At 46.3% G+C, this 26,279-nt stretch overlaps 1 protein-coding gene across 3 annotated transcripts in view; it reads right to left on the bottom strand.

The window, feature by feature from the left end:
* LOC116939577 (uncharacterized) overlaps window positions 1-26,078 on the bottom strand; it is a 30,550-nt gene extending 4,472 nt beyond the window's left edge. The window contains exons 1-9 of one of the 3 annotated variants that reach the window (XM_032948147.2): window positions 25,910-26,078; window positions 24,932-25,053; window positions 17,010-17,202; window positions 8,792-9,023; window positions 7,439-7,586; window positions 6,085-6,673; window positions 4,760-4,877; window positions 861-1,303; window positions 456-577 (exon numbers count right to left, since the gene is read on the bottom strand). In XM_032948147.2, coding sequence (XP_032804038.1) covers window positions 456-577; window positions 861-1,303; window positions 4,760-4,877; window positions 6,085-6,673; window positions 7,439-7,586; window positions 8,792-9,023; window positions 17,010-17,202; window positions 24,932-24,936 — 1,850 coding nt within the window. In that variant the 5' untranslated portion in view covers window positions 24,937-25,053; window positions 25,910-26,078. Of the gene's footprint in view, window positions 1-455; window positions 578-860; window positions 1,304-4,759; window positions 4,878-6,084; window positions 6,674-7,438; window positions 7,587-8,791; window positions 9,024-17,009; window positions 17,203-24,931; window positions 25,054-25,751 lie in introns of all 3 variants that reach the window. The other 2 variants (XM_032948145.2, XM_032948148.2) reach the window with 2 other exon arrangements.
* Between the last annotated feature and the right edge of the window lie 201 nt (window positions 26,079-26,279).

The following is a 26,279-nucleotide window of genomic DNA, read 5'->3' on the forward strand; positions in this document are numbered from 1 at the left end:
CCCCCATTCACAGCAAATCGTCAATATTTGTTGTTTCAATTTCATAAAAAAATCGATTCGTTAAGGTTTCAAATGTAGTCTTGTTTTAATTATTTATAATTTCTATCCGTCTCATTTGCCCAACTCTGTCGATTCCTTGTAGCCGGCATGTAACATTGGCATATACTTTTGCATATAACTTGTATAAATCGTGAATAATAGATTCTTACACACGTGATTTGATGCATGTATCAAAAGTATACATTTTATGATTTATGTAAAGCTCCTTGGAATAAGGGACTATAAAAATCTACATAAGATAGCTTATAATCACGTTGATAATTATCTACATATGAGAGGTCACACCTTTAACACCGTGTATTCAAAAACGTGAAGTGATGGCAATGGGAATGAGTGTTGTCGCCTCCCCTGCCGCGTGGAGGTCACTGGACATATCAAGAGATGACGGTACACACCTGCGTGCCAGCAGGGCGCTCATCTCTTCCATGAGGCCACCTCCTACGAGAGGCACGGGCACACGGGACCCCTCCCCTCGGGACGAGCCCGGGCTGGACACGGCCACCCCACCATCTTCGGACTGAGATCACCACGCACACAGAGACACACATCTCCACTTTCGCGTTCAACAGACTGCTGGAATAAATGCTCTTATGAAGGCCGGCAGGGCACACGATACACACACACGTATAAAGGCAAGAGATGATAGCAGAGCAAGGGGGTTTGTGAACCCACATGCGAGTCTTAACCACTGATATACATGTATCGTCTTCTTCGTGCTGCATGAACCACGTTGTCTGCAAATGATGGCTACCGCAGTTAGAACAGAGAGAGTGAAAGGGACAGTGAGGAGGTCCACTCACCCGGTAAACCTTGCGAAGGCGCGCCGAGCTTAGGGCAGCAGCCAAGCCCGTCAAGCAGGGCCCGTCCTCAGCCTGTTGCTGCTGCTGCTGCTGGGAGGCGGCTGCTGCCGCTGTGAATCCCGGAAGGGGGGGCGGTGGCGGTGGCACAGGGGTGGCCGGGGGGCACGCAAACACAGACGAGGAGCAGGGAGGTGGAGAGGGTGGCCCCGGGGAGCCTGGCGGCTGGAAAGCACCTCCGAGCAGCACGGGCGGGGGCCCTGGAGGGGGCGGTGGTGCTGGGTGGGCGGTCATGCCCACCGGGGGGGGAGGAGGTGGAGGAGGAGGAGGCGGCGCAGGGGGCTGTGGGGGGCCGACTCCCGTCGGCTGAGCACCCAGTGATGATGGAAGAGGCGGAGGTGGCGGTGGAGGTGGAGGAGGAGGTGGGGCGCCGGCCGGCAGGAAAACTGAACCAAACGCACACATGGAGGGTGGAGTGCAATTGTAATGCAGCACTTTGCAGGCAAGGCTGGTGGATCATCTAATGTTCCAAGTTTCAAGAAATTTGCAGCCTATAGTATTAGTGTACATGCATGTGTACATTTATAGCTCCCCCCCGCCCCCATGTCAAACACTACAATATAAGTCTATCCATGCCAGGCTGGTTGTGGAGGTTATGACAATACCTCAGCAAGATGTTCAGTGCAGGTTGGTGAGTGCATCGATGTTGCAGTATAGTACAATACAAAATTTATTTTGCTGCACTGCCCTCTGGGGAAAACAAAGCCCTGCAGTTGTATTTGCAGATGCAGAACATGCATAACTGACAAGTTTTTTTTATAATAGGCGCTAATCAATGCATCCGCGAAATTCTCATCCTTACACCCAACAAACGTGCATCAAATCGTGCATATGAGAATTACTTAATAATCGTAAAGACTATATACCAATTATTTTAGAATGTTACACTGTAGACTTTTGGAAATAACAAAACTGTACAAACAAATTAGGGAAGAAATGACACCTACAAAAATGGACGGGAATGACGCGACAAAAAAAAATCGATTCTTGAATGGAATCGCAACCCCCCGAATCGTGACAATTCATCCAATCGCTTGGGGAGCGTGAATCATTGCTAGCCTTACAAAAACATTACTCAATCATGAATCGCACGACCGTTTAGAGAAAGAGCCTTGAGATGATCGAGAGGTAACAGTATTTTACTTGCCAAAGAAAAGATGACGATGATCGCTATTGTAAATTACACGCACAGAAAATGGGGAGTCGCGGGGAAATTCAGTTTACTGAAGCCGCGTGCCCACTTCATGAAACAGTTGCCCATGGAAACAGTTTCATAAGTACAAACACAACAGAAGAGCCATTTGAAAGCGATCAGCTTTTCATCTCGCCATGGGTTAAATAGGACGGCGGTAAAAGAAAACAAAATAACCCAACAGAGCTCCGCGAGAACATCAAGTCCCCCCTGTGGAAAGCGGTGCTTTCATGGTGTAACTCAAACATGTAAATGTACACAACTGCACAGGACTGCTCCCAATCACGTCACAATACCCACGTTACAAGTAATTTGCACATACAGCCCAAGTGCTGCATCACAACACAGCCTCAATTGTCTAATTTGCAATGAAAAAGAAACAGTTCCTCGCTGCATAATTAATTTATTTTCGGTTAGATAAGCATGTAGGCATGTCACGATTTTAACCATAACCCTGCACCATCCGACAGAGCCAATCAAATCAAGTTGTCAAGAGTGAAAAAATGCACCAATCGATTTGGTTCGTCAGCATAACTGGCGGAATGTTGAAAACAAAGCAGAATTTATAAAAAAATTACACGTGGTTTTACGGGCGAAATTACATCCGGCATCATCAGGTGTTTTCCAAGAATTCAAGAAGTAACAAAAGCCGACATACAAAATTAACCCATTCCTTATTCGCTCGTAAAAGTGAGAACACCTCATGCCGAGATGGGCAGAGTCGTGCGTGCACGCGCACTCAACTGAGCGGGCCGTCCTTTTAGAGCGGCTTCCCACCGCACGCCCGTCACCCGCGCACGTGAATTAGTAACTTCAATTGCAATCAAACTTCTCCGCTTATCAGAATAACTGGAGGTGCCTAAACGACGATGTCAACCACTTCCCAGCCAGCGCTCAACCCCTGAGCAAACTCGTGTTCGTTTGGTCCAAACTGAATGCTCGGAAGCTCCCTCCACAGTGGCCACCGTAATGTATGTCACGGAAAATTTGCATCCTTGTGGAGAATAGAAGTAACAAAAAAATGAGCATACAATACTCTTCGTTCCCATATCTCTCCAAATAAAAGTCGTTTTTTTTTACATATCCTATCAGCCACAGACTTCTGTGAGCAAATCTTCTTTAGCAGCATTAATTTCAAACAAGCAAATTCTGGACTAGTTTAAACATTCATTTACTTAGCAGAAGTCTGGCTGCAAGGACCTCTCTCCGATAGACACAAGTTCTAGTTTAACGCAAAATGCATAGCACCAAATAATCATGAGCGCACATCTAGAATAAATACCGCATCAGAACATCAAAAGGCCGATGTGCACATCTCTTTGAAGAATGGAAAATTATAGACAAGCGACAGTAGTGAGGTTGCGGCCATACCACCCAAACTATGGGCCATAAAGTAAAACCACTGTAGCCTGCGCTCCCTCAACTGGAGGAATCGCAAATTTATACAAACTCTCTTCTTATAAAGCCTTCTCGCCATGGCTATCAGTCCTTCACATTGGCATTTAACTCCTGGAAATATTTCTGCCATGCTACCATGGACAATACAAGTAATTGCTTCATCTCTTTCACGTCTCTTCCTCGAATGAAAGTGATGCCGACAGGTGGCCAGCAGGCCCAAGCTCGTGAAAAGCTGATGCAGCTAAAGCCAAAAGCAGATATTTTCTGGCTTTGAAACACCATCGAGTTCTTCTCATAAATCATACCTCTGATTAGCACGGTTGGCTACGTACGGTGCGAAAACAGTTCAACATACATATATACATACACGCCACTGGCTCACAAGCACAAATGAATCCTTCAGAGCTGTGGATTAGTTATTGGGACCTCTCCGATGTGGGCAGGAACCCCACAATGCACACCGCGCCAGCGGAAGTTTGTGATACGGCACTGTTGAGGCGAGGTCACTGCTTGGAAAACCCAGCTCCGTCTCACGTGACTTCCTATGATGAAACCCAGGCTCGAACACGAGACCGTCATGACAAGGGGCACGAGGAATGAGGCACACGACAATTAAATCCCCTTCCCGTGCGATTCGATGGACCTATTCATGACCGTGACTCAAATCCAAATTAAGTGCTTTCAGCAAATCATTCCTTCCGTCTTGCTGCTTTCAAGAGCATAAATATAAAATCTGTAATTTTCTCCGCAACTATAAAACCTTAAAGCAAGACTATTTGGTTTTTGTCCTTAATAGCGCCACCACAAGTTAAACAAATCGTTTGTAAACACATTATTTAACTGAACTTTGAACGCAAAACCTGTGATTATAATGATCTGGAGTGGAATATCTTTACGCTATGTTTTCTGTGCCATCGATACGGACTGTGATGTGCATTTAGATGTTTCTGTTGCCCATACGTGGGGGTTTTAACTTTATGCCCTTTTGAGCGTCTAGAGGAGACCCTACCACGCAGGCGTGTGGCTCAAACTAAAAAAAATTAACCGCGACGAGGACGACGACGATGGTAATGATGACGATAAAAACTCAATAATCTATTCTTGCACGCACAATTCGACGCACGGATCTCGGGCAGTATGAATTGATTATAAGCGAAGAAATCAATCAATGGGGACGTACCGACGAGTCACCCATCGGCACCGCACCTTGCCATGGGGGAAGGGGTGCTGGGGAGGGGGGGGGTTGGGTTACCGAGCGACGAGGCGTCCGGCTGGAAGTCGCCGGCGTCGTCAGCAGAGCCCGAGTCCTGCTCGACCCCAGCGGGCAGATCCTCCACGCCCTCGAGGCCCTCGTCCTCCTCGGCCTCGTACTGTGGACAACACGCAGAGTTGCCCACATCTCCCCTTCCCCTCCATCCCGCGTGCAATAACAATAATCATAATATTCTTGGTTCTTTCGGTAAAGTCATTTTTATTTTTTTATTATTTTATTGTTTCCCTTCTACGTGACTTTACCGAAAGAACCAAGAATATGAATCCCTGCAGTCACGAAAGCGTTAAATAAAAAAACAATCATAATGTAGAAGCTGGATATTAGCGCACCGTATATAAGGTTCTGAATTTAAACTTCTGATACAAGTACACTTTTGATATTAGCACCACTGGCCTTGCTCCAAAGGGGTGTGCTCATGTCTAGATTGTACTGTAGTAATAATAATACATCTCATTTATTCCCCAAGCTTAATTCCTCACCCAATACAGGAATAGCCACGTGACTATGCACAGCATTAACGAGAGGAATACTGGATGTGGTGTGCTTGGCTCAGACATATTTTATGCGTCGCTGACCCGGAGGGACGTAAAAATAAATTAAGCCCCATTATTTGTCACCATTTGCCAAATTGCTTTTCCAAATGTCCTTACAAAAGAAGCCATCTTCAGCACCATTACAGCAATGCTTTGTTTAAATTGACCCACATCTGTAAGAAAATTTCTGGCGTACAGACTTAAAGATAATCGAAATAAATGTAGAAACGCATAGATCATATGTGGAGTTGACTCTGGAATGACGGCTGGGTGAATATTACAATTTTAGCAAACAAAACCAAACGGGGCTAGCACGAATAGCACCAATTACCGAGTCTGATGCAGGACGGTAATTGCACATCACTCAAAACTGGCATGGAAATTAATCATGTTTTCACGGAAATTAGAATAGAGTCCGGTATGGAACTGTGGCAAAGCTTTAAGAGGGCACGCATGATGATAATTAGTGTCGAGTGCAGCAGGGTTGTGGTCATCCTCAGCACGACGATGCATGGTAAGTGCGCGCGCATGTATTGATAGAATCCGTGATGGGAAATGGCGGGGGTGGGGGGAGCCACTCAAACTCTAGTGCCTCTCCACATCGCTGTCATAAGCATATTTTACTTTTCAGCTGCCCTTCGTCGATTGGATTATAACTATGATAATAACCATTGTCTCAGGCAATGTCAATCGCCTAAATGCAAACACAGCGCGCTCACAACAACCGTGCGCTGTAAAGAAAGAGGGGGGAGATGGGGGACGTGTGCTTACTGCCGCGTTCTCCTTCTGCTGGGCCTCCAGCCTCTCCTGCTCCAGCCTCTCGTGCTCCGCGTGCTCCAGGCGCTCCTTCTCCTGGCGCTCCAGGCGCTCCTTCTCCGCCCGCTCCTGCTCCAGGCGCTCCTCCTCGCGGCGCTCCCTCTCGCGGTGCTCGCGCTCCAGTCGCTCCAGCAGCTCACGGTCCGCGCGCTCCATCTCCTGACGCTCACGCTCCTGCTTCTCCCTCTCCTGCCTCTCGCTCTCCATCCGTTCCCGGTCCTGCCGCTCGCGCTCCAGGCGCTCCAGGCGCTCGCGCTCCAGACGCTCCAGCCGCTCGCGGTCCTGCCGATCCCGCTCCACGCGATCCAGCCGCTCCCGGTCCTGTCTCTCCCGCTCCACGCGCTCTCTTTCCAGGCGTTCCAGCCTCTCCCGGTCCTGTCGCTCACGCTCAAGGCGCTCCAGGCGCTCGCGGTCCTGTCGTTCCCTCTCGAGACGCTCGCACTCCAGGAGCTCCTGCCTCTCCTGCTCCTGCCTCTCACGCTCCTGCTCCAGCTCCTTCTGACGTTGCCGCTCCGCCACCTGCATCTGCCGCTCCTGCATTTGCCTGCGAAGGCCGTGAGCGAATAATAACGGTGCCAACAACTCCGTAAAGCGAAGTCGGCAAACGGTATTCAAAATGTCGCGAGATGGGCCTTCTAAACACATTGTAACCTCATGCAGGAGCAACTGATACAGACCTGGAATCTTATATTATTACATTGCTCCAAGAGGGAGTTTGGTTGTCAACATGAAGCTGCCTCACCCCTACACAAACTGGCCCCACCCAACACTACCTACTATTGGACGTGCACACTCTGCCTCCATTCCCATTCCACTACCACTAACTATTCGTGCTGTATCTATAATAATAATCACTGTACTTTACATTGTGTCTATACTGGTGTCAATTCCCATACATACCCTCCGTGCATATATTAATTGTTTGTCCAATAAAATACTTTTGGGAAAAAAAATATTTTTTGAGATGTGCTTCAACCATGAACTTGCCTGGAATCAATAAAAAATGTAATGCTGCAGATGTGACGCGTCGTTATTAAACCTCCATAATGTCCTTGTCCCAGAAAGTTGCTCAAATTGCCGCTTGCTGCATTGACAGAATGTTTTTGCAAGGGAAACCCAAAAGTCGCTTCAATCTATTGACAAAATTGCTGAGTATGCAACGGGCGCGGTGCTGAACCCCAAACCTCCCCCTACTCCGTGCAGAGTCCAAGGATTCTCTCTGCACGATCACCCTGAGCATGGCCCGAGGTTCCCATCTTCCCCACCGGCTCCCCACCCACCAATGTTGAGATACGAGCAGGACTCTCACCTCCTCTGCATCTCCAGCTCCAGTGGGAGGGGTCCATTTGGGTGCTGCGGGTGCTGGGACTGCTGTGGGTGCGGTGGGTGCTGGGGATGGGGCGGATGCGATGGCTGGTGCTGTGTGCGGGAGTTCTGTCGCTGGAGCATGGGTCCAGCTGCAAGGCGCACGCGCGCAGGCACGCAAGTGTACGCGAGCACAGTGACCAGGAGTGTAAACACACGGCCAAAAAACGCACATCATCGGCAAGAGCTGCAGGTGGTAATGGGTGGCGCGTTGTTAATGGTGTGTTAAGCGACACAAATTCCCTGCAAACACAAGTAGGGCAAATGGGAATATGACCATCGTGACAGGTTTGAGCAGATACAAGCCTTTTTAACGCTTCTCAAATAAAGTTGCAAGTATCTTATCCATTGGCTCTTCCACCCACCAGTCTGTCTATAACACTTCAATAAAAAGTAGTGTTACGATTAGGAACTCATCCTAGACAAAAGCCAAATTGATCAAAGGGTTACCCAAAACTTGAGACAAAACCAGTGGTAAAAAGGATTTACCTTGGCATTTGCACCATAACGTCCCAAGGGAGTGCTTTCCCTCCCAACTCCTTTCACAATGACGTAATCGAATGCCAAGTGACCTCAGGGTGTCCCCCAGTGTGACATTATCTCGTTATTAAAGCTAAGCAAACATCTTGCGAACACAAGCAAGTTTTGGAACGTTTTGACGACGGCAAGTAAAATATATTAAACACCCATCTAATATATCACCACAGATTTGAAGTAGGCACATCACCCATTAAGGGAAGGGGATATGGAAAGGGGTAACAAGTGGCGTGCCTCAACTTGTCTACACGTCAACCCCTAGCGGTTCAGCACAAGCTTTCGTCAGGGACACGTGCGATATCTGGTCACGTGCGCGCGTTGGTCTCGCGTGTGCGCAAGTCACACGTGCGCATTTCTCGCGTGCTAGATCGTCACGAAAGCACGTTGGGTGTGCGGGTGCGCCAAATGCCACATGCACGTCAGTCACGCGTAACCGCCGCTCCTACATACACGCGTGCGCGAGTCGCGCAGAATAATCACCGTACAAAACGATATCGCATGAACCAAGACGGTCACTGCATCGTGCACTTTCAGATGCGCTTCTGTGACCGTCTGCAATGATCTTCCTTTCAATATTAGGAAGCCACTGGAGCTAAGCAGTTTTAAATCTAGATTGAAAACTCATTCTTTGCAAATATTTTTTTACGTTTAGTTTGTTGTCCTTCCCCCGGACCTCCGATTTGCACCGATGGCTACATACGGTGCGAAACAAGTTCAACACAGATACGCAGGTTATCTGTGCGTGCGTGCGTGCGCGTACGCTGGTCGTGCGTGCGTGGCGGGACGTGGGTGTCCCCTCCGCGGCCGTCCTCACCAGGCTCCTGGGCATTCAGCACGTCCAGCGCGTGCATCATGGCGCTGGCAAACACGTGCGCGTCCTCCTTGCTGCCGAAGTTCAGGCCATAGACCTGGCGCGCGTCGCGCCACTGGTGAAAAGTGGGCGTCGCCTGGTTGTACTTGAGGCCGCGGATTATTGCGCAGTTTATCACCACCTGCGTCCCGCGATCACACATTCGCGAAAAGGCTCATTAGCGGAGGGGAGGGGAAAGAAAAAACGCAGGAAAAATCGAACACAAGGCCGTAGTGACCATTTACGTACAAATGCAGCAGTTCATAGCCACCAGACAACTGGTGGTTGACAATCGGTACATTTGGTTGTCAGATCAGTTCCACCATCATGGAATCAACCTCTGTGGTGTAGTGGTGCGCACACTTGATTTGCAATCCAGAGGTCGCCGGTTCCGTTCCATCCACTGGCGCGGCAGTTTAACGAATGGAGCAAGTTTCTGAAAGCCCAGCCCCGACAAATGGCAGGTCGAGGGCGGTGGGTTAATGTGTGGGTACGCCTACTTCTTCTCACGTTTGATCAACGTGGAATAATATAGTTCACTTTAGTGGAAGCCCTTCTGCAGGGCCGCACATTTACCTTCAGTCTCCAACCTCGATTGCACTCCTCAATCTGGTTACGAGTCAGGTCTCAAAAAAGAAATCTCTTCCACGAGGCAGTTTTAAATTAATACCAGTTTGTTTTTGATATAGTGCCCTATACGCTGGGGTGTCTCAAAGCACTTTACATCTCATCTCAAACGTCTGGAAGGAGATCTCTAGTGGCAGCTGTCCCCCTGTGGGCACAACGTAATACAGCTCCTAGCCTAAAAATGGGCACGAATCTGTCATCAGGGGGTGGCGACTGCTGCGTGTTATCCCTATTGCGTAATTTGCGAGTAATGTTAGAATTTACCATGCCTGGGCTCTGACCATAGCACTCTTTCAAAATACTTCACAGGATCTTTAACATCCAATGTGAAGCAGACAGGGCATAGTATTTTTAGAAATAAATCCTTAGTATTAATCAGGGTGGCTGCAGATGTGAACCGTTAAACTCTATAACTAGACTTCTGCCCGTCCAAGGACGGGTGTATTGCAGTAAATCTGAAATTTGCAAGCGAAAAGGAGATCAAGACGTGATATTCATTGCATTAATGCGTGTGCAAATTTGTAAGGGTGCGGTGACACAGAGCTATTTCATTTTAAGGTTATAATCCCTTGTTCATCGTGACGTCCTTTTTACTTTGATGTCTCAACAGCGTGACGGAGATCGCGTGACGCGAGGGTTCTGCCTCCTCCCCCCTCCTCCTGATGCCGACGAGGGGGGAGGAGGTGCCTCGGCCCCCCCTGTGGAGTGATGTCAGCCGATAATTATTATGAATGGAGGGGGGGGGGCATGTCCATTTGGAGGACGTCACCTTATAATTATTATTCATGAGGGGGCTGTTCGATGAGGAGTGACGTCACCTGCTCATGATTATTGAGGGGGGAGGGTGGTCACATGGAGTGAAGTCAGAGCGTTGCGCACAGACATTCTTGTCTCATTATAGTAGGTAATTTTAATGGGGGGGGGGGGGGAGGTGTCCATTTGGAAGACGTCACCTGCTCATGACTATTAATGAGGGGGGGCTGTTCGATGTAGAGTGACGTCACTTGCGCATTTATTATTAGTGGAGGGGGGACTAAATATTCAGTGACGTCACCCACTCATGATTATTAATGAGGGGTGGGGGGGTGTCCATTTGAAGGACGTCACCTGCTCATGAATATTAATGAGTGGGGCTGGTCGATGTGGAGTGCCGTCACGAGCGTGAAGGACAGACATTCCTGGGTGATTATAGTCGGTATAAGCGGCAATCGTGCTACCACTGGGTCGTGTCACCACCTCAAATAACCATGAAGCTCATGGCAAGAGAACATCTGGTACATGGTTGCATGCCCTACGATCAATATTTGAGCGTATAATTACGCATGCTGTATAGGATGATTGTACGGTGCGCGCATTGGAGTGGTTCCTTGCGGAAAACCATACCGCAAATGCAGCAATCACATGGCTCACAGGCTTAAACCTGGACGTATAATACACACACACATTACCTACGCTAACGACGATAAATTATTACAAGTATTATTATTGTTTGTCCTCAATGGGACAACCCTTTGAATCAATCCACCAGGCAACAGCTTAAAATAATCAGCTCGTTCATCTTCTTAAATATTTTTGATAATACAAATAATGTAAAAATAAAAGATCGCGTACTTTCTGCACATGTCATGAATGTTATAATTTTGAAGCAAGGGGAAAAAAAACCCACTGTGGTGGGTGAAAAAAAAGCACTTGAAATATTGATACAGTTTCGCCAGAGTAATGCAGAGCCACACTTAAGAAGAGATACGGCGAATGCACCCGCGCGTGATTTGTGAGCGAGCCGAGAACGTGACGTAAACCCACAGAGAAACTTGACACGGCATGCTCATAAACGCGTGCTCTTTCCAGTGCCACGCAGTGATAACTTCCAGGTTATAAATTTTAACAACCCAGGCCTTACCCAAGCCACACAGTAAATTATAAATACAAAGTGCTATTGTTGACATTTGTTAATTAGCAAATTGTTTGTACAAATGTTTATTTCATTATGAACACAAATTAATAAAAACCAAATCCCGGGAAGGAATGTTCGAGGGAAAACATTTCGCGACAAATAAAAATTAATAACCAAGCTCTTCTTCATATTTACCATAATAAGTATCTGAGATGCTGGACGTTACAGCAATTGTTTATTGTCATCCAGAGGCAGTACTCCCAAACTGTGCCCCCCCCCTCCCCCCCTCAGTGATTCAGGAAGGGCTTTCCACACAAAGCAACTACAGCGAGGAAAAGAGTATTTGATCTCCTGCTGATTTTGTACGTTTGCCCACTGACAAAGAAATGATCAGTCTAAAATTTTAATGGTAGGTTTATTTGAACAGAGACAGAATAACAACAGAAAAAACAGAAAAACGCATGTCAAAAATGTTATAAATTGATTTCCATTTTAATGAGGGAAATAAGTATTTGACCCCCTCTCAATCAGGAAGATTTCTGGCTCCCAGGTGTCTTTTATAAGTAACGAGCTGAGATCAGGAGCACTCTTAAAGGTCGTGCTCCTAATCTCAGCTTGTTACCTGTATAAAAGACACCTGCCCACAAAAGCAATCAATCAATCAGATTCCAAACTCTCCACCATGGCCAAGACCAAAGAGCTCTCCAAGGATGTCAGGGATAAGATTGTAGACCTACACAAGGCTGGAATGGGCTACAAGACCATTGCCAAACAGCTTGGTGAGAAGGTGACAACAGTTGGTGCGATTATTCGCAAATGGAAGAAACACAAAAGAACTGTCAATATCCCTCAGCCTGGGGCTCCATGCAAGATCTCACCTCGTGGAGTTGCAATGATCATGAGAACGGTGAGGAATCAGCCCAGAACTACACGGGAGGATCTTGTCAATGATCTCAAGGCAGCTGGGACCATAGTCACCAAGAAAACAATTGGTAACACACTACACCGTGAAGGACTGAAATCCTGCAGCGCTCGCAAAGGTCCCCCTGCTCATGAAAGCACATATACATGCCCCTCTGAAGTTTGCCAATGAACATCTGAATGATTCAGAGGACAACTGAGTGAAAGTGTTGTGGTCAGATGAGACCAAAATGGAGCTCTTTGGCATCAACTCAACTCGCCGTATTTGGAGGAGGAGGAATGCTGCCTGTGACCCCAAGAACACCATCCCCACCGTCAAATATGGAGGTGGAAACATTATGCTTTGGGGGTGTTTTTCTGCTAAGGGGACAGGACAACTTCACCACATCAAAGGGATAATGGACGGGGCCATGTACCGTCAAATCTTGGGTGAGAACCTCCTTCCCTCAGCCAGGGCATTGAAAATGGGTCGTGGATGGGTATTCCTGCATGACAATGACCCAAAACACATGGCCAAGGAAACAAAGGAGTGGCTCAAGAAGAAGCACATTAAGGTCCTGGAGTGGCCTAGCCAGTCTCCAGACCTTAATCCCATAGAAAATATGTGGAGGGAGCTGAAGGTTCGAGTTGCCAAACATCAGCCTCGAAACCTTAATGACTTGGAGAAGATCTGCAAAGAGGAGTGGGACAAAATCCCTCCTGAGATGTGTGCAAACCTGGTGGCCAACTACAAGAAACGTCTGACCTCTGTGATCACCAACAAGGGTTTTGCCACCAAGTACTAAGTTATGTTTTGCAGAGGGGTCAAATACTTATTTCCCTCATTAAATTGCAAATCAATTTATAACATTTTTGACATGCGTTTTTCTGGATTTTGTTGTTATTCTGTCTCTCACTGTTCAAATAAACCTACCATTAAAATTATAGACTGATCATTTCTTTGTCAGTGGGCAAACGTACAAAATCAGCAGGGGATCAAATACTTTTTTCCCCTCACTGTATGTTGTTCTATACTGGGACTTTCAGAATGAACAGGGCAAGTTGGTGATTTGAAAACCCATCCCCTCACACCAAGGAAATGAATAGACTGGTATTAATCATGTACAGCCAGTGCTCAAACTGAAACGAAACCATCAACTCGGCAATGAACCCGTCCAGCACGGGTTTTCACAAGGGCCCCCCCATGCTGGGTGTGTGCATACATATATATAATTCAGCTCGCTGAAAGACTTGTTTCTTTTTGAAATTGCAGAAACATTGTGTTTCATCGGCTTTTTTAGTAAGCGCAGCAGTGGCAAAAATCCAAGACCCTCCTCCACTTGAAGAGAGCAGGGATGACATCGACAACGGCTGTGGAAATGAAAGGCAGGGGGCCAAAGTGGGGATTGCGAGACGGTGGGGCAGCCGCTGCCACTCCGAGCACCACGCAAAAGGCAGCACGGCCATGCAAATGGTTGAGGTGATAATTGATGATTTTCCCCATTCGAGTCGGGTCACCCCTGTTAGGAGGCACGTCTGTTGCTCGGTGAGCCCAGTTTCAAAGCTAAGCCAGCAGTTTCAAACGCCCACAGCAAGTCACTTCATGGGGCCTGCAGTGAATGATATATATTTAAAGGAGAAATTATAAGGTGCTGAAATACAGATGTCTGTACTAAAGTGAAACGTTTAAATATTTGCAAAAACCTACTAATGTAACTTTGCCAAACTGCCTGTTAAACAGACCGTCGTGGGTGTCCATTGTGGCTGCTTAGTTTTCTATTGTTGTTGTTGTTGTCCTTTATATCCAGACAAAACCAGCCTCATGAGATGAACTAGAGCAGTTCGCAGATGGAATAAATTTAGTTTAAGCTACTTGTAGAAAGTCAGACAAAGAGGGCAAAAAGAATAGGGCTTTTTGGATCCAATCAAAAAATGAAATGCGTGCTGCATTCCCCCAAGGTTGAATGCAAGAGACGCAGCACCGAGTGGGAAACAGGAGCCACTCGGAGGCACACACACACCTGGCACTGCAACATACTTCAGAGATTTAAAGATTGAACAAAAGAAATCACAGTGAGCACAACAACAGCACTTTGCTCAAGGGCCCAACTAGAGCTGTTCCAAATCACGTGACATGTGCCGTTTGACCAACAATCTACAGCCCTTTGTCAATTCACTGCTGGATAAAGGCTTCTCTATGCCATGTCATTTATAGCGGTTCTTTGACCATACTTCACCACACTGGTCAGTACAAGTTGGTGGGAAGGGCGACAACAATTCAGATATCACTGGCCACTGTGAGCCCCGGGCTGGGATAGGACGCTGGCCAGGTCACAGTTGAGAGCGCAATGCGCCAACCATTGCACCAAGGCCCCAACCCTAAACAGCGTATGATATTTAGATTTACACACCGTGCCTCACAGCTTTTACACGCCACTGTTCTACGAGCCAATCCTCCGATCAACCACCTTGTTCCACTGAACAGAGCGACATGCGGGGCAGATGTTCTAAGATAATTAAATAAACCCCGCACACCGCTGGGGAATAATACGTGGGATGATGAAGAGCGACGGACTCGGCACACAGAGCGGTAGGGAGTATTTTAGGCGTTTTCACACAACAGAGGCGGTCACTGTATGACACTTGTATTCCCAGAGTGAGCGCAGGGTCAACACAGTCGCCATGACCACCAAATTTTGCACAAATTCAATGCGTTTAATTTATTTGTGTTCATTTATTTAATTTTTTTACCTACGTGACTTTACCGGAAAAAAAACAAAGAGTATAAATTCAATGTGAGCAACCATAGGGACAAGGCCCATTTTGAAGCACGTTTATAAAATAACTGCCTTTAAAAACCCACAACAGTTCACGTTCCAAAAACCACGTCTGTCCTCGTTCTTTCCAGACTGGATCCCTTGGGCATAACACGAGAGCTTGCATGCACTGTGCTGCCTACACAGTAATCGAGTTCCTCCATTGCTAAAACCCTCAAGCTGATCTCCTACACACAAGAAAATAAAATACCCTCTCCGTGCATTGCCAGGGCCGCCCCCCTCCCCATCCCCACACCAACACCCACCACAACATAAGCTCTGCCCGCGTGCCACGCTTATCCAAACACCTATGTTCCACTCTCCCCTGGGACCACCCCAGTTCCTTCACTCAAGATCTGCAATGACCCAGAGGGCCCCTTGCTAAATCCCAGCCCTTCCTGCTCAAGAGTCTTCCAGATCATACAAACATTGTCTGACGAGTTCGTCATCATTTGCAGAAATTATTTATTGTCACCCTTAGGCAACACTCCCAAACTGCACCCCCCCCACCTCCTCTGTGCTCAGGAGGGGCTTTCCACACAAAGCCCCCTACGCATAAGCCAGCAGTAGGTGATGACGGCTATAATGAAAATTCTGAAACTGGAAAACTTGACTTAATGTTCTGCTGCTGTCTAAAGTGATACGTTGACAATTTTGACCCTTGGGTCTGAAACTCGGCTGCGTGCATCACACGCATAAAATGGTAATATCATTTGGCATACAAAAGTGTATCTTTCTGTCTACAAAACATCTTTTCTGTATTTTATTTCTCCACATTTCTCAATTCAAAGATTTGATAAGCTAGGGCCTTTGTAGTCCAAGTCAAAGTTTAAAGTTTAACCGAGTCTGTTAGGTTTTGACACGTCTCTCTTGTGAAATAGATTATTATGTTATCGGGTTCTTATCTGGAAAAATTATGACACCGACTCACCGGGTCAAAGGTAGGATTGGAGTATCATCATGGGACTACATCTCTGACAGGGATAGGACTGTAACAGGGATGTGTGTGTGTCTTTGGCTTGGTTATGAAGGCTATCTGTAAAAAGGCTCTCGTCTTCATTGAGTCTAATCTGTGCATGTTAAGACAGCCTTTCGTTCACTGACATGGACTTTTGGCAAGCGGCAACTCAACCCATACAGCGCCGACATTGACAGTCTTGAGGCCCAAATCGTTCATGGGCCCTGGGAATGAAAACATGAGCCCGAGTTTGCATGAGTCTGACCGTTACAATATTTTCTCTTATAATGTTCTAAATGCTGCGTTTTTATTTGTATCACCGGACCAAGTTTGCCGTTACGATGTAATAATTTCTGACCCAAATTTTCCTTGAAAAAGAGACTTTTAGCCCCAAGAGGCTCTTGGCTCGTAATGGAGGAATTGTATCAATTAATTTTGAGCCTGGAAAATGTGGACTATTGTGAGGTCCTCAATTAATCACCATCAAAATACAGTACGTTATTTTAAACCCAGTGATTAAGAAAAGGTATTTTTCAAGTAAGACTGGTAGAAAAATGGAAAGCTACCTCAATATATTAACTAAATCCATGTTGCACGATCCAACAAAATTAATGAAACCGCACCAATCAAAAGTGGAGAGGCATCTAAAACTGGAAATCCATTCAAAATAAATAATCTGTAGTAAACATCACAAAAAATAAACTCTGAGAAAACACAGTTACACCAACACTCTGTCACTCCCCACCCTCCTCCACCACGCTCCACTTTTCTCCTCCGCCACGCTCCACCTTGCTCCTCCGCCACGCTCCACCTTGCTCCTCCGCCACGCTCCACCACCCCTTCCTCTGCCACGCTCCATCACCCTTCCTCCTCCGCCACGCTCCACCCTTCTCAGTCGCAGGGCATGTGCAATCGTGACATCGCGCAACTCACCTGGTGGTCCTGGATTTTGCGCCCGACGACGCGGAAGGTGTTGTTGCCCGTGTGGTGGTAGATGTGCACACGACTGAATCCCAGCGAGCCTCCCGACGGCACCCACTTCTTGTTGGTGTCGTCATAGATCATGACGGAGGCACGGGCCTGGCAGATACTCTGCTCACTGCTTGGGGGGGAATGGGCAGAACCGCTGGGGTTTGAAAGACAGGGACCCCCCGCACCCGTGTAAGCTTTTGGCACTTGGGGCGACAACCACAACAACCAATTCCGGTACGACGCCTGAAGTTTTACGCTCCCACCCCCCCACCCCACATATCCACACTCAGGAGGTAAAACCAGCCCCGTAGGATTGTAGGGGGCCCAAGGATGAGCCACCCTTTGTCGAAGGTTCAGCAACTCTGATAAGCACGGTTGGCTACGTGCGGTACAAAATAAGTTTGACATAAATACATACGACTGCTATTTTAAATTCCTTGAGTCAAGTAAAAATAAATGCTGCACAAAATTTAAAACATGTGGTAGTTTAGTGTTTTTTTTTTATCTTTCTTTGTCTATACTGGGGATAGAGCCAGAGCAGAATGCACGATAGACTGGAGCAGATCGGTATCGTTGTATGTTATGCTTAGGGTTCAACATGTGTCAAGTTTGTGTAACTTGTGTTGTACTCGCACCCCTTGGTTGTTATATGCCTCCCCATTTCAACTACAAGGTCTACAGGCCTGGGTCAAACCACTAAACATCCCAGGGCAATTTCACATACAGTTCTTGTGCAGTATTTTAATGGTCACAGTAAAATAAACGTGTACATGTACAGCCCTTTTGTCAATCCACTGCTGGATGAGGGCCTCCCCATGCCGTGTGGGTTTGTGAGGATTATATGGCCATACATCACTATGCTGGGTCAGTGCGACTTGGTAAAGACAGTGAGCACAGATGTGGGAACATAGATGTCAAGTACAGTATAACAATAGATTTATTTGCACTGCCCTCTGCTGCCTACCATGTCGTAACTTAAATACCATTACTTTGAGAAAAATCACACTATTCTCATTATTCATGAATGCTCATTATTCATTAATCCAGAGAAGCATCACTGAAGCTTCATATTATTTCCCCCAAAGGGTCCTAAGAGCATATTTGACCCCATACAGCACAATACTTATGTCAACTAATACAATATAGAACTCCTCTTATCCACGGCACTATTACCCATGGCTCCTATTATCAGTGGGGACTGTAGAGTCCACGAAAACCTCTCATCTTTGGCCCTGATTGTTCCTATTATGCGCGATTTTACCTATAATGCATAGCAATCGTGCTCACTGATGCTCATGATCTTTTAATGGATAACAGGAGATACGGGGCAATAACAGGAGATACGCGGCAGAGAAAGGGAAACAAACAGATAGAGAGAGTCACAGAGACAGAAACACAAAAGGAGACAAAAAGACATGAAGACGCCATTACTATTATCCGTGATTTTTTTTTTCACAGAGAAGTCGTCCAGCAAATTAATCTTATAAAATGTATCCTATTATCCGTGGGTTTTCCATAATTGAGAATAGGTTTTTCCCCTTTTTTTCTGGCAACAAAACAGGTGTTAAGATGTTAAAACACGAAACTGAAACCTTTCACAAGGAATCATGTCTGCATGAACCACAATACTTGTGGTCAGAATGCAAACATTGGCGTCCTCTGGTCCAACACCGTTTTGAGACTAGGCTCAAAAGAAAGCTATCTCTGGTGTGGACCAATCAGTATCAAAGACAATACATATATTATCAGTGTTTTTTGTTTGCATTCTGACCACAAGTATTGTGGTTAATGCAGAAATTATTCCTTGTAAAAGGTTTCAGTTTGGTGTTTTAACATCTTAACACCTGTTTGTTGCCAGAAAAAAGAGGAAAAACCTATTCTCATATTTTGGTACTGGCAAAGGAGGTCCCATGATGTAAATTTTCCATAATTATTAGCCTGCGGATGAGGTATAAACTTATGGATATCACCACGGATCAGTGTTCTCCTGTGCAAGCATAGGACGCCTCTGCACATGATGAATATTGATTGTGCTTCATTTGGAAATGGGCATAAATAGATGACCACTCCTGCCTCCAAGACCCATGGGTAGTCTCAGTTTCCACATTTATCACAATTGTTAGTACAGCGATACTTGTGTGCGGGGTACATGCGTTCTCAATTGTATGCCCGAGGAGAGGTCAAAATGTTTAGACAATTAATCATAATAAATAACAATCACACAGACCAGACTTATTTTACAGATTATGAATAAACATGATCAACTTAAAAATAAATCCCAAAATAAACTGAATCGGTACATACTCTGAATATCCCATTATAAACGTTGACAGGCCTCTATACATACATAATTGCACATAAGTACAAAATAAATTCATAAATAATTACTCCCAAAATGAAAAATAGTTTGCAAGGGCTACAAATTGAAAGTTCTAAGTTATTTGAAGAATTTGCATTTACGATTTTCATTCATTCATATATTAATACTCTGACTGCATCTAATATTTATACTGGTAGATATATAGTAATACATACTTTCCAGATTCTAATTCAAGTGTGTTATCAGCATCATTAAGTGTCCATTCATAACTCTTAGAGCAGTATGTCAAAAGAGATCAACACTGCTTAGAGGATTCCCTTCGTGTGACCTCTAAACTCAGACAAGGATTGCTACTGCTCTTTCTCACACCCATTGCTAGAGGTGTACATCACATGGCCGTAACACTTCATTCATTTTTTTATTCCCAAAGATGATTTTTTTAAAATGAAGTAACAATTGAAATGTAATACTGTACTATTGTTTTTTTTTTTATGCGGCCATTGTGTCACGGATGAGACCAACAACTCGCTAACAGTTGAGAACCTGATTTAATCACAGGCGGCTGAAACTCATGATCTCAGGTCGCCACCATGCTGGTGGTTGCCAGCCGAATGCTCCGATCCTTAAGAAACCCAACCACCTCAGGGGTTGCCCAGTTTGTCCGAGAGTATACTTTCACGCAAAATAATTTATAGTAGATACAGTATGATACACGCGCGTTTTAACGTTCAGCTCGTGTGGCCTTCAACAAGGGTTATTATTTACATTGCGTGCACAATTTCGAAACATTTGTTTTTGCGTTTACGCCGACACGGTTTGTGAATATTAGCGAACACAACAAGAATGCGTGCCTCCACGTTCCAAACTTTTGGGGGTCTAATAGGACTGAAAAGTCACTGAAGGCAACACTTGTGGGAGCATATACCCCCCCCCAGATTGGAAGCCAAAACTTCTGGGAGTATAAACTAAACTGTGTCTGCCAGACCGGCAATCCTTGATCCAAAGAAAAACGAGCATGCATTGCTTTTTCCTTATTACTCCCACATTTGACATGTCCAAAGCAAACACAAGTACGATTCACAGCCTTTCTTACAAATCGCTAAACGCTGCGCTGTGGTCACACATGGATGATGTGGGCACTTTAAGAAATGTGCTTCTGGGTTATTTTGTTCCACACATAGGCGAGAGAGAAGCTGATTGAAAAGCATGACATATCAGGGTCAATGGCGTTTTTATTTATTTATTAAATATGCTGAAGTCTTATTTGAACCACTTTCCAACCCCAATCTCCATTGTCATTCATCACTCTACCCGCATCAAATCACAACGCTTACGATATTTACGAGATTACATTGACACTTTCGAACAACTTGGCGGGGGACGAAGTGACGGGAAGTAAATCTGGGGCAAGCGCCTTCTACGCCAATTAACTGCACTGCGACACACCTCAAGCACTGCGACACACCTCAAGCGAGCTGTCTGGAATGTGGTGGCCTGTTACCAGACACCAAATGTACAACACATCTACCAAAGCCTATGCAGCCAACTGAAAAGTCCATAACCATCAACTCCATCCCAACCCTGACCTCCCCCAAGGCATCGCAACTTAGGGAAAAAAGCATTCCACAAGAAATAATATTGACACCAACTGCATGTTACAAGAGAAGGAAGGCACTGCCAAAACACAAAACAACTTTTAATGGTTTTGCCAACACGGCTTAACAGTGTCATGACAGATGCTCGACACTAAATTGTTAAGATACTAAAACATTAAATTAACAGATATATTAATCGCCAATGTCCTTACAACTCCAAGGGAGCAAGCAGTACCCGTGGCCACCTCTTTTCATGCAATTAATTCACAACCCCATGGGAAATTTTGCCACGGGGCATCGCAGGGTTTTAAGAGGTCGCTGGAGCAGCTAAAATAGACGCGCCAAAGAACTGTCGTCAGCTGCTGTGGGGGCAGAGATATTTTTACAGGGATGTGTCACATTTTAGCAGGGTTAGCTACCTAACCATGGCATGGTCACCGCAGCACATGCCGGCCACCACCACCACCACCACACACAAAAAAAGAAGTAATAAAAACCATACCACGTCCTTGGCCCCCATTTTATGAGGCCTTTCCCAAAAGTGTAAAGGGGCCCTATGTGTCAATGGCCTGAGAGGCGAAGCTTCCTCAATATCCTTGTCCTGGACGAAGAAGCACTTTCCCTCCTCACTGGGTTCTTCCCACCAAAATGCACTCGTGCTTTTCAGGGTAATTAAACGTGCCCCACGATGTTCATTAAGAGGTCTTTCTTCGAACATTTGACAACAAAGCAGCATTAATTTTACGGTATACATGTTGCAGACGAGCTCCATTAACCGGTCCAAAAACCAGTCCAGAGTTTACTAAACAAATACTGCCGAAACATTTTTTTTGGTTTTAAGACGGATACACGGATGGATTTAAAATTTGCTTTACATCGTTTTTTTAACGTGGTGGAACAACACCGTCTCATTATTACTTTATTACGACGGTATTGACTGGTGCGAGACTCTTAGTTGTCAACTCCTTATCAGTGCCATACCTTATTACAGTCCAATTCAGACCTCATTGGTCACCCCGTGCCCTTACAAATCTCAATGTTCATCCTACAAAGTCTCATCACAAGGGAGGAACACAAACAAATAGACAAAAACATTTGCCCGTATTGGAACGGCTGTACGCCCTATGGACCTGAAAACTCAATTTCCCTGTACAAGAATATGGGTCAACCATAAGGGTTGACACGGTATGGAGACTGGTTGAAGGATCACGATTTTTTTTGGAGCTTCTTAAACTGCAGTTGTACAATTTTACCACAGAGCAACGTGTCCTTCGAAAAATGTGCTATGTTTGGACACTGAAATGAGCAAATGCCTCAAGAATGCACAGGGCGATTGATGAAATCAGACCACCACTTGGGTCCACCGGCTGGTCAAAAACTATGCCCCACTATCCCGATTTGTAAGCGGCTCGTTGCAATTGTCCCCCGTTTCCCTGCTGGCCATGGCTATATGTAGACACACAGTGGAGTATTTTTGTACTTGCCATTTTACCGTCCCTTTTTAGTGCCCTCCGCAATTGCACGCCTTTCATCTCGCCCTCCTGGGTAGGCCAACCTTCTTGTGTAAATAGTAAATACACACCGTGCATTGCAAGTGATCACCCGTGGCGCTTGTGCTGGGCCCGTGGAAACATTGCCCGGGGCACCATCGCACACACACACACACCTTGCTAATTGTTTAACTGGCTCAGATGTGCAGACGATTGCCAAGACCAACCCGTCCAACAAAGCAGTCCAAGTATTTTGCTATGGAAGTGTCAACGGGTCCTATTTTTACGCTTGTTTATTGCCGGAAAGGAACGCAAAGTCTCAAATTGTTCACGTGCGGGTCCTGCAATGTTTTCGAAGTAGGGGTAGGGGGTGGGGGAGGTGAAGTTGCCATGTGCAATCGCGAATTGAGAGAAATTTTGCGGATGAATTGTCAACATTCTGATGTTTGTGGCTAAGACCAGTTGGTGTACTTTGGGGATTTTGTGTTGCGCTCTGGGAGGAGACCCACGCAGAACAGGGGGAGAACATCCCAAGTCGAACACAGAAAGGCAGCTGTGTAGATGAATCTAACCCAGGCCCCCCTTCTTCTTGCTGCGAGGCACGAGAGTTGTGTTACCAATGCCTCCACCCAGAATCATTTTGCCCCTTGTAGGCTTGCAGCGCGCAGCACTTCAATGCAATGTACGGTTACAAAGGGGTTATGTGGCCATACTTCACCCACTCTGACCAGTACGGTAAAATGTGTTTTAATCTTACGCAGTATTCCGTATTGCAACTCTGTGCTGTAAAGGCATTTGATACGTCCGCATTTCATCATTTGTAAATCAGCTTGTATCGAATTGGATTTACAGTGTCCATGCAAGCTCCATGCTGCAGTAAACCAGCACTGTACAATAAACACACATGGGGGAATGTTAAATCTACAAACACAACACACGTACTGCTCACCCATCAATACAGTGCACCAAGCGTGTGTCCGACACGTGTGTATTCAGTGATAGCACTACAGCACACACTTTATATACTAACGGTGTATAACTGTGATTAGTATATACCGTGTGTGCCACTCGTCTAGATGTAGAGATGTATAATGTCCTATTCACATGCAAACAATGTGTCTATGCGTGTGTATATATGCAGCAGCACATGGCACGTTACATACACATCGTGGACAGATTAACGTGGTCTATATGCATTATTTTTTTCTACGCTTTTCCTATTTACTGCAACGTACTAACGTAGCCGATACGTCTACGGTACTCTGCCGTGTTATGCAACAAACACATCTGCGTCTGTCAATGCAGAATTGTGCTTCCAGGATGTGTTTGTGTGTGTGGAGGGATAGGTCTCTATAATATGAATACGTGAAGCCACCCGTGGACTCGACTTGCACACGCAGGAAGGTGCATGCACCTAAGTATGTATTCAAGCCCAGAGTGCGTGCACACACAAGCAGTGTGTTTGTGTAGGGGTACATGATGATATTATATACACGTGCACACACAAGCAGAGTGTTTGTGAAGGGGGTACATGATGATATTATATACACGTGCACACACAAGCAGTGTGTTTGTGTAGGGGTACATGATGATATTATATACACGTGCACACATAAGCAGAGTGTTTGTGTAGGGGGTACATGATGATATTATATACACGTGCACACACCAGCAGTGTTTGTGTAGGGGGTACATGATGATATTATATACACGTGCACACACCAGCAGTGTGTTTGTGTAGGGGGTACATGATGATATTATATACACGTGCACACACAAGCAGTGTGTTTGTGTAGGGGGTACATGATGATATTATATACACGTGCACACACAAGCAGTGTGTTTGTGTAGGGGGTACATGATGATATTACATACACGTGCACACCTTCAAGGAAATTGTGTGCACTCGGTATGCATCCGTATCATGCAGTAAAAGGAGGCTATGAAATGCACTGTTCGCGATATTTTATGCACGGTAAACTGCGTATCAATTTACGACCATGTGCATATAAAGTAAACAGTACGCATGTATTCGTGGACGAACATACAGAGTATATATATAGCAACGTGCCTATCTATGTAGCCGAGTATGTATGTAGAATACGAGTGTACGTGCGGTACGTGGACTGTGTCCCGGAATGCATCGCGATCCGTAACGATTCGTGTATACATGCAGAATGTACTGTTGTAGGCGAGCACCACGTATGGGTACATCACACGTGTGTCGATGGTGGCGGCTGTGTACATCGACAAGACACACGTGCACTCCGAATGTACAGCGTCTGTAGAGAGTCGCGTATGGCCGTGCAACGACGAGTCTGTCTGTCTCTGTGTGTGTGTGTCAATGTACACGTAAGTAACGTGTCCGTGCGTGTATCATGTTGTATGTTGCATGTATCACGTTGTATGTTGCATGTATCATGTTGTATGTTGCATGTTGTGTTTGTGTGGGGCGAATGTCCAGGGTCTGGACCGCACCTCATGGCTGCTGCTGCTTCTCCTCCTCCTCTGCTCTTCTTGCTCGGGACACCGGCACGGATTTGACCACAAATTATAATTTCTTTATTTCTTTTTGTTAAATCACAGAGTAATCCACAATCCTAGCGAAGAGACGGGGAGAGATTGGGGATGGGAAGAGAGGGGATTCTAGATGATGAGGTTGGACGAGGTGGGTGGTGATGGTGATGATGTTGGTGATGATGATGATGTTGGTTGGTGGTCGTGGCTTTTTACAATGGCAGACGCACGTTTTTTTTGTTAGTAACACGTTAACATTTCTACTACATTTCTTACAATAGAGAGACTGATCTAACACAGGAGAGAGGATGAAACACGCACACGCGGCTCGCGGAGGAGAAGCAGAAGCAGAAATCGCACGGACAAAAAAAGATATTGCGAAAGAAATGATTCACAATAACGGGACGAATACCGATTGCGAATACAACTGACTGAAGAGAATAAGGCGGGCGGCAGACACTCACACACTTAGTGAACTGTACACAGAGACACAGCACACGAGAGAGATGGAGAGAGATAGCACAGAGGGATAGATGGAGACGGGGAGATAGAGGCGAGCGAGGGTGGTGGTGGTGAGCGAGGTTGGTGGTGAGCGAGGTTGGTGGTGGTGGTGAGGGTGGTGGTGGTGAGCGAGGTTGGTGGTGAGGATGGTGGTGGTGAGCGAGGGTGGTGGTGGTGAGCGAGGGTGGTGGTGAGGGTGGTGGTGAGCGAGGTTGGTGGTGGTGAGCGAGGGTGGTTGGTGGTGGTGGCGGCGACTCCTCGGTCCGCCTGCACCGCTCACCCCTCTCGCTTTCTCACTCTCGGGCAGAGCCGCAGAGCGCGATAGAGAGTAGGAGGATGATGAGGATGATGATGAGGGCGATCTCTTCTCTCTCTCTCCCCACCACCCACCACCCCCCTGGGCCGACGAACAGATGCTGCGAGTCTTCACGGCGCTACCGGCGGCGATGTTCGGATGGTGGTGCTGGCGGTGGTGGTGCTGTGATGGCAGTGATGGAGACGCGCATCCCGTTATCTCTCCTCCTCCTCCTTCTTCACCACCACCATCATCATCGCCATCTGCAGCGGCCTCCAGACGCCTTAAATAGCTTCCGGTGCCTGCGGGTGTGCAGCCCCCCCCCCCCCCCCACACGGGGGGAGACTGTAGACTATAGACTGGGTTTATATAGACTATAGACTGGGTTTATATAGACTGGGTTTATATAGACTGGGTTTATATAGACTGGGTTTATATAGACTATAGACTGGGTTTATATAGACTATAGACTGGGTTTATATAGACTGGGTTTATATAGACTATAGACTGGGT

The sequence above is a fragment of the Petromyzon marinus genome, chromosome 6 (genome assembly GCF_048934315.1).
Source record: "Petromyzon marinus isolate PM22_M1 ecotype Great Lakes invasive population chromosome 6, UKy_Petmar_22M1.pri1.0, whole genome shotgun sequence".
Classification (NCBI taxonomy): Eukaryota; Metazoa; Chordata; class Hyperoartia; order Petromyzontiformes; family Petromyzontidae; genus Petromyzon; species Petromyzon marinus.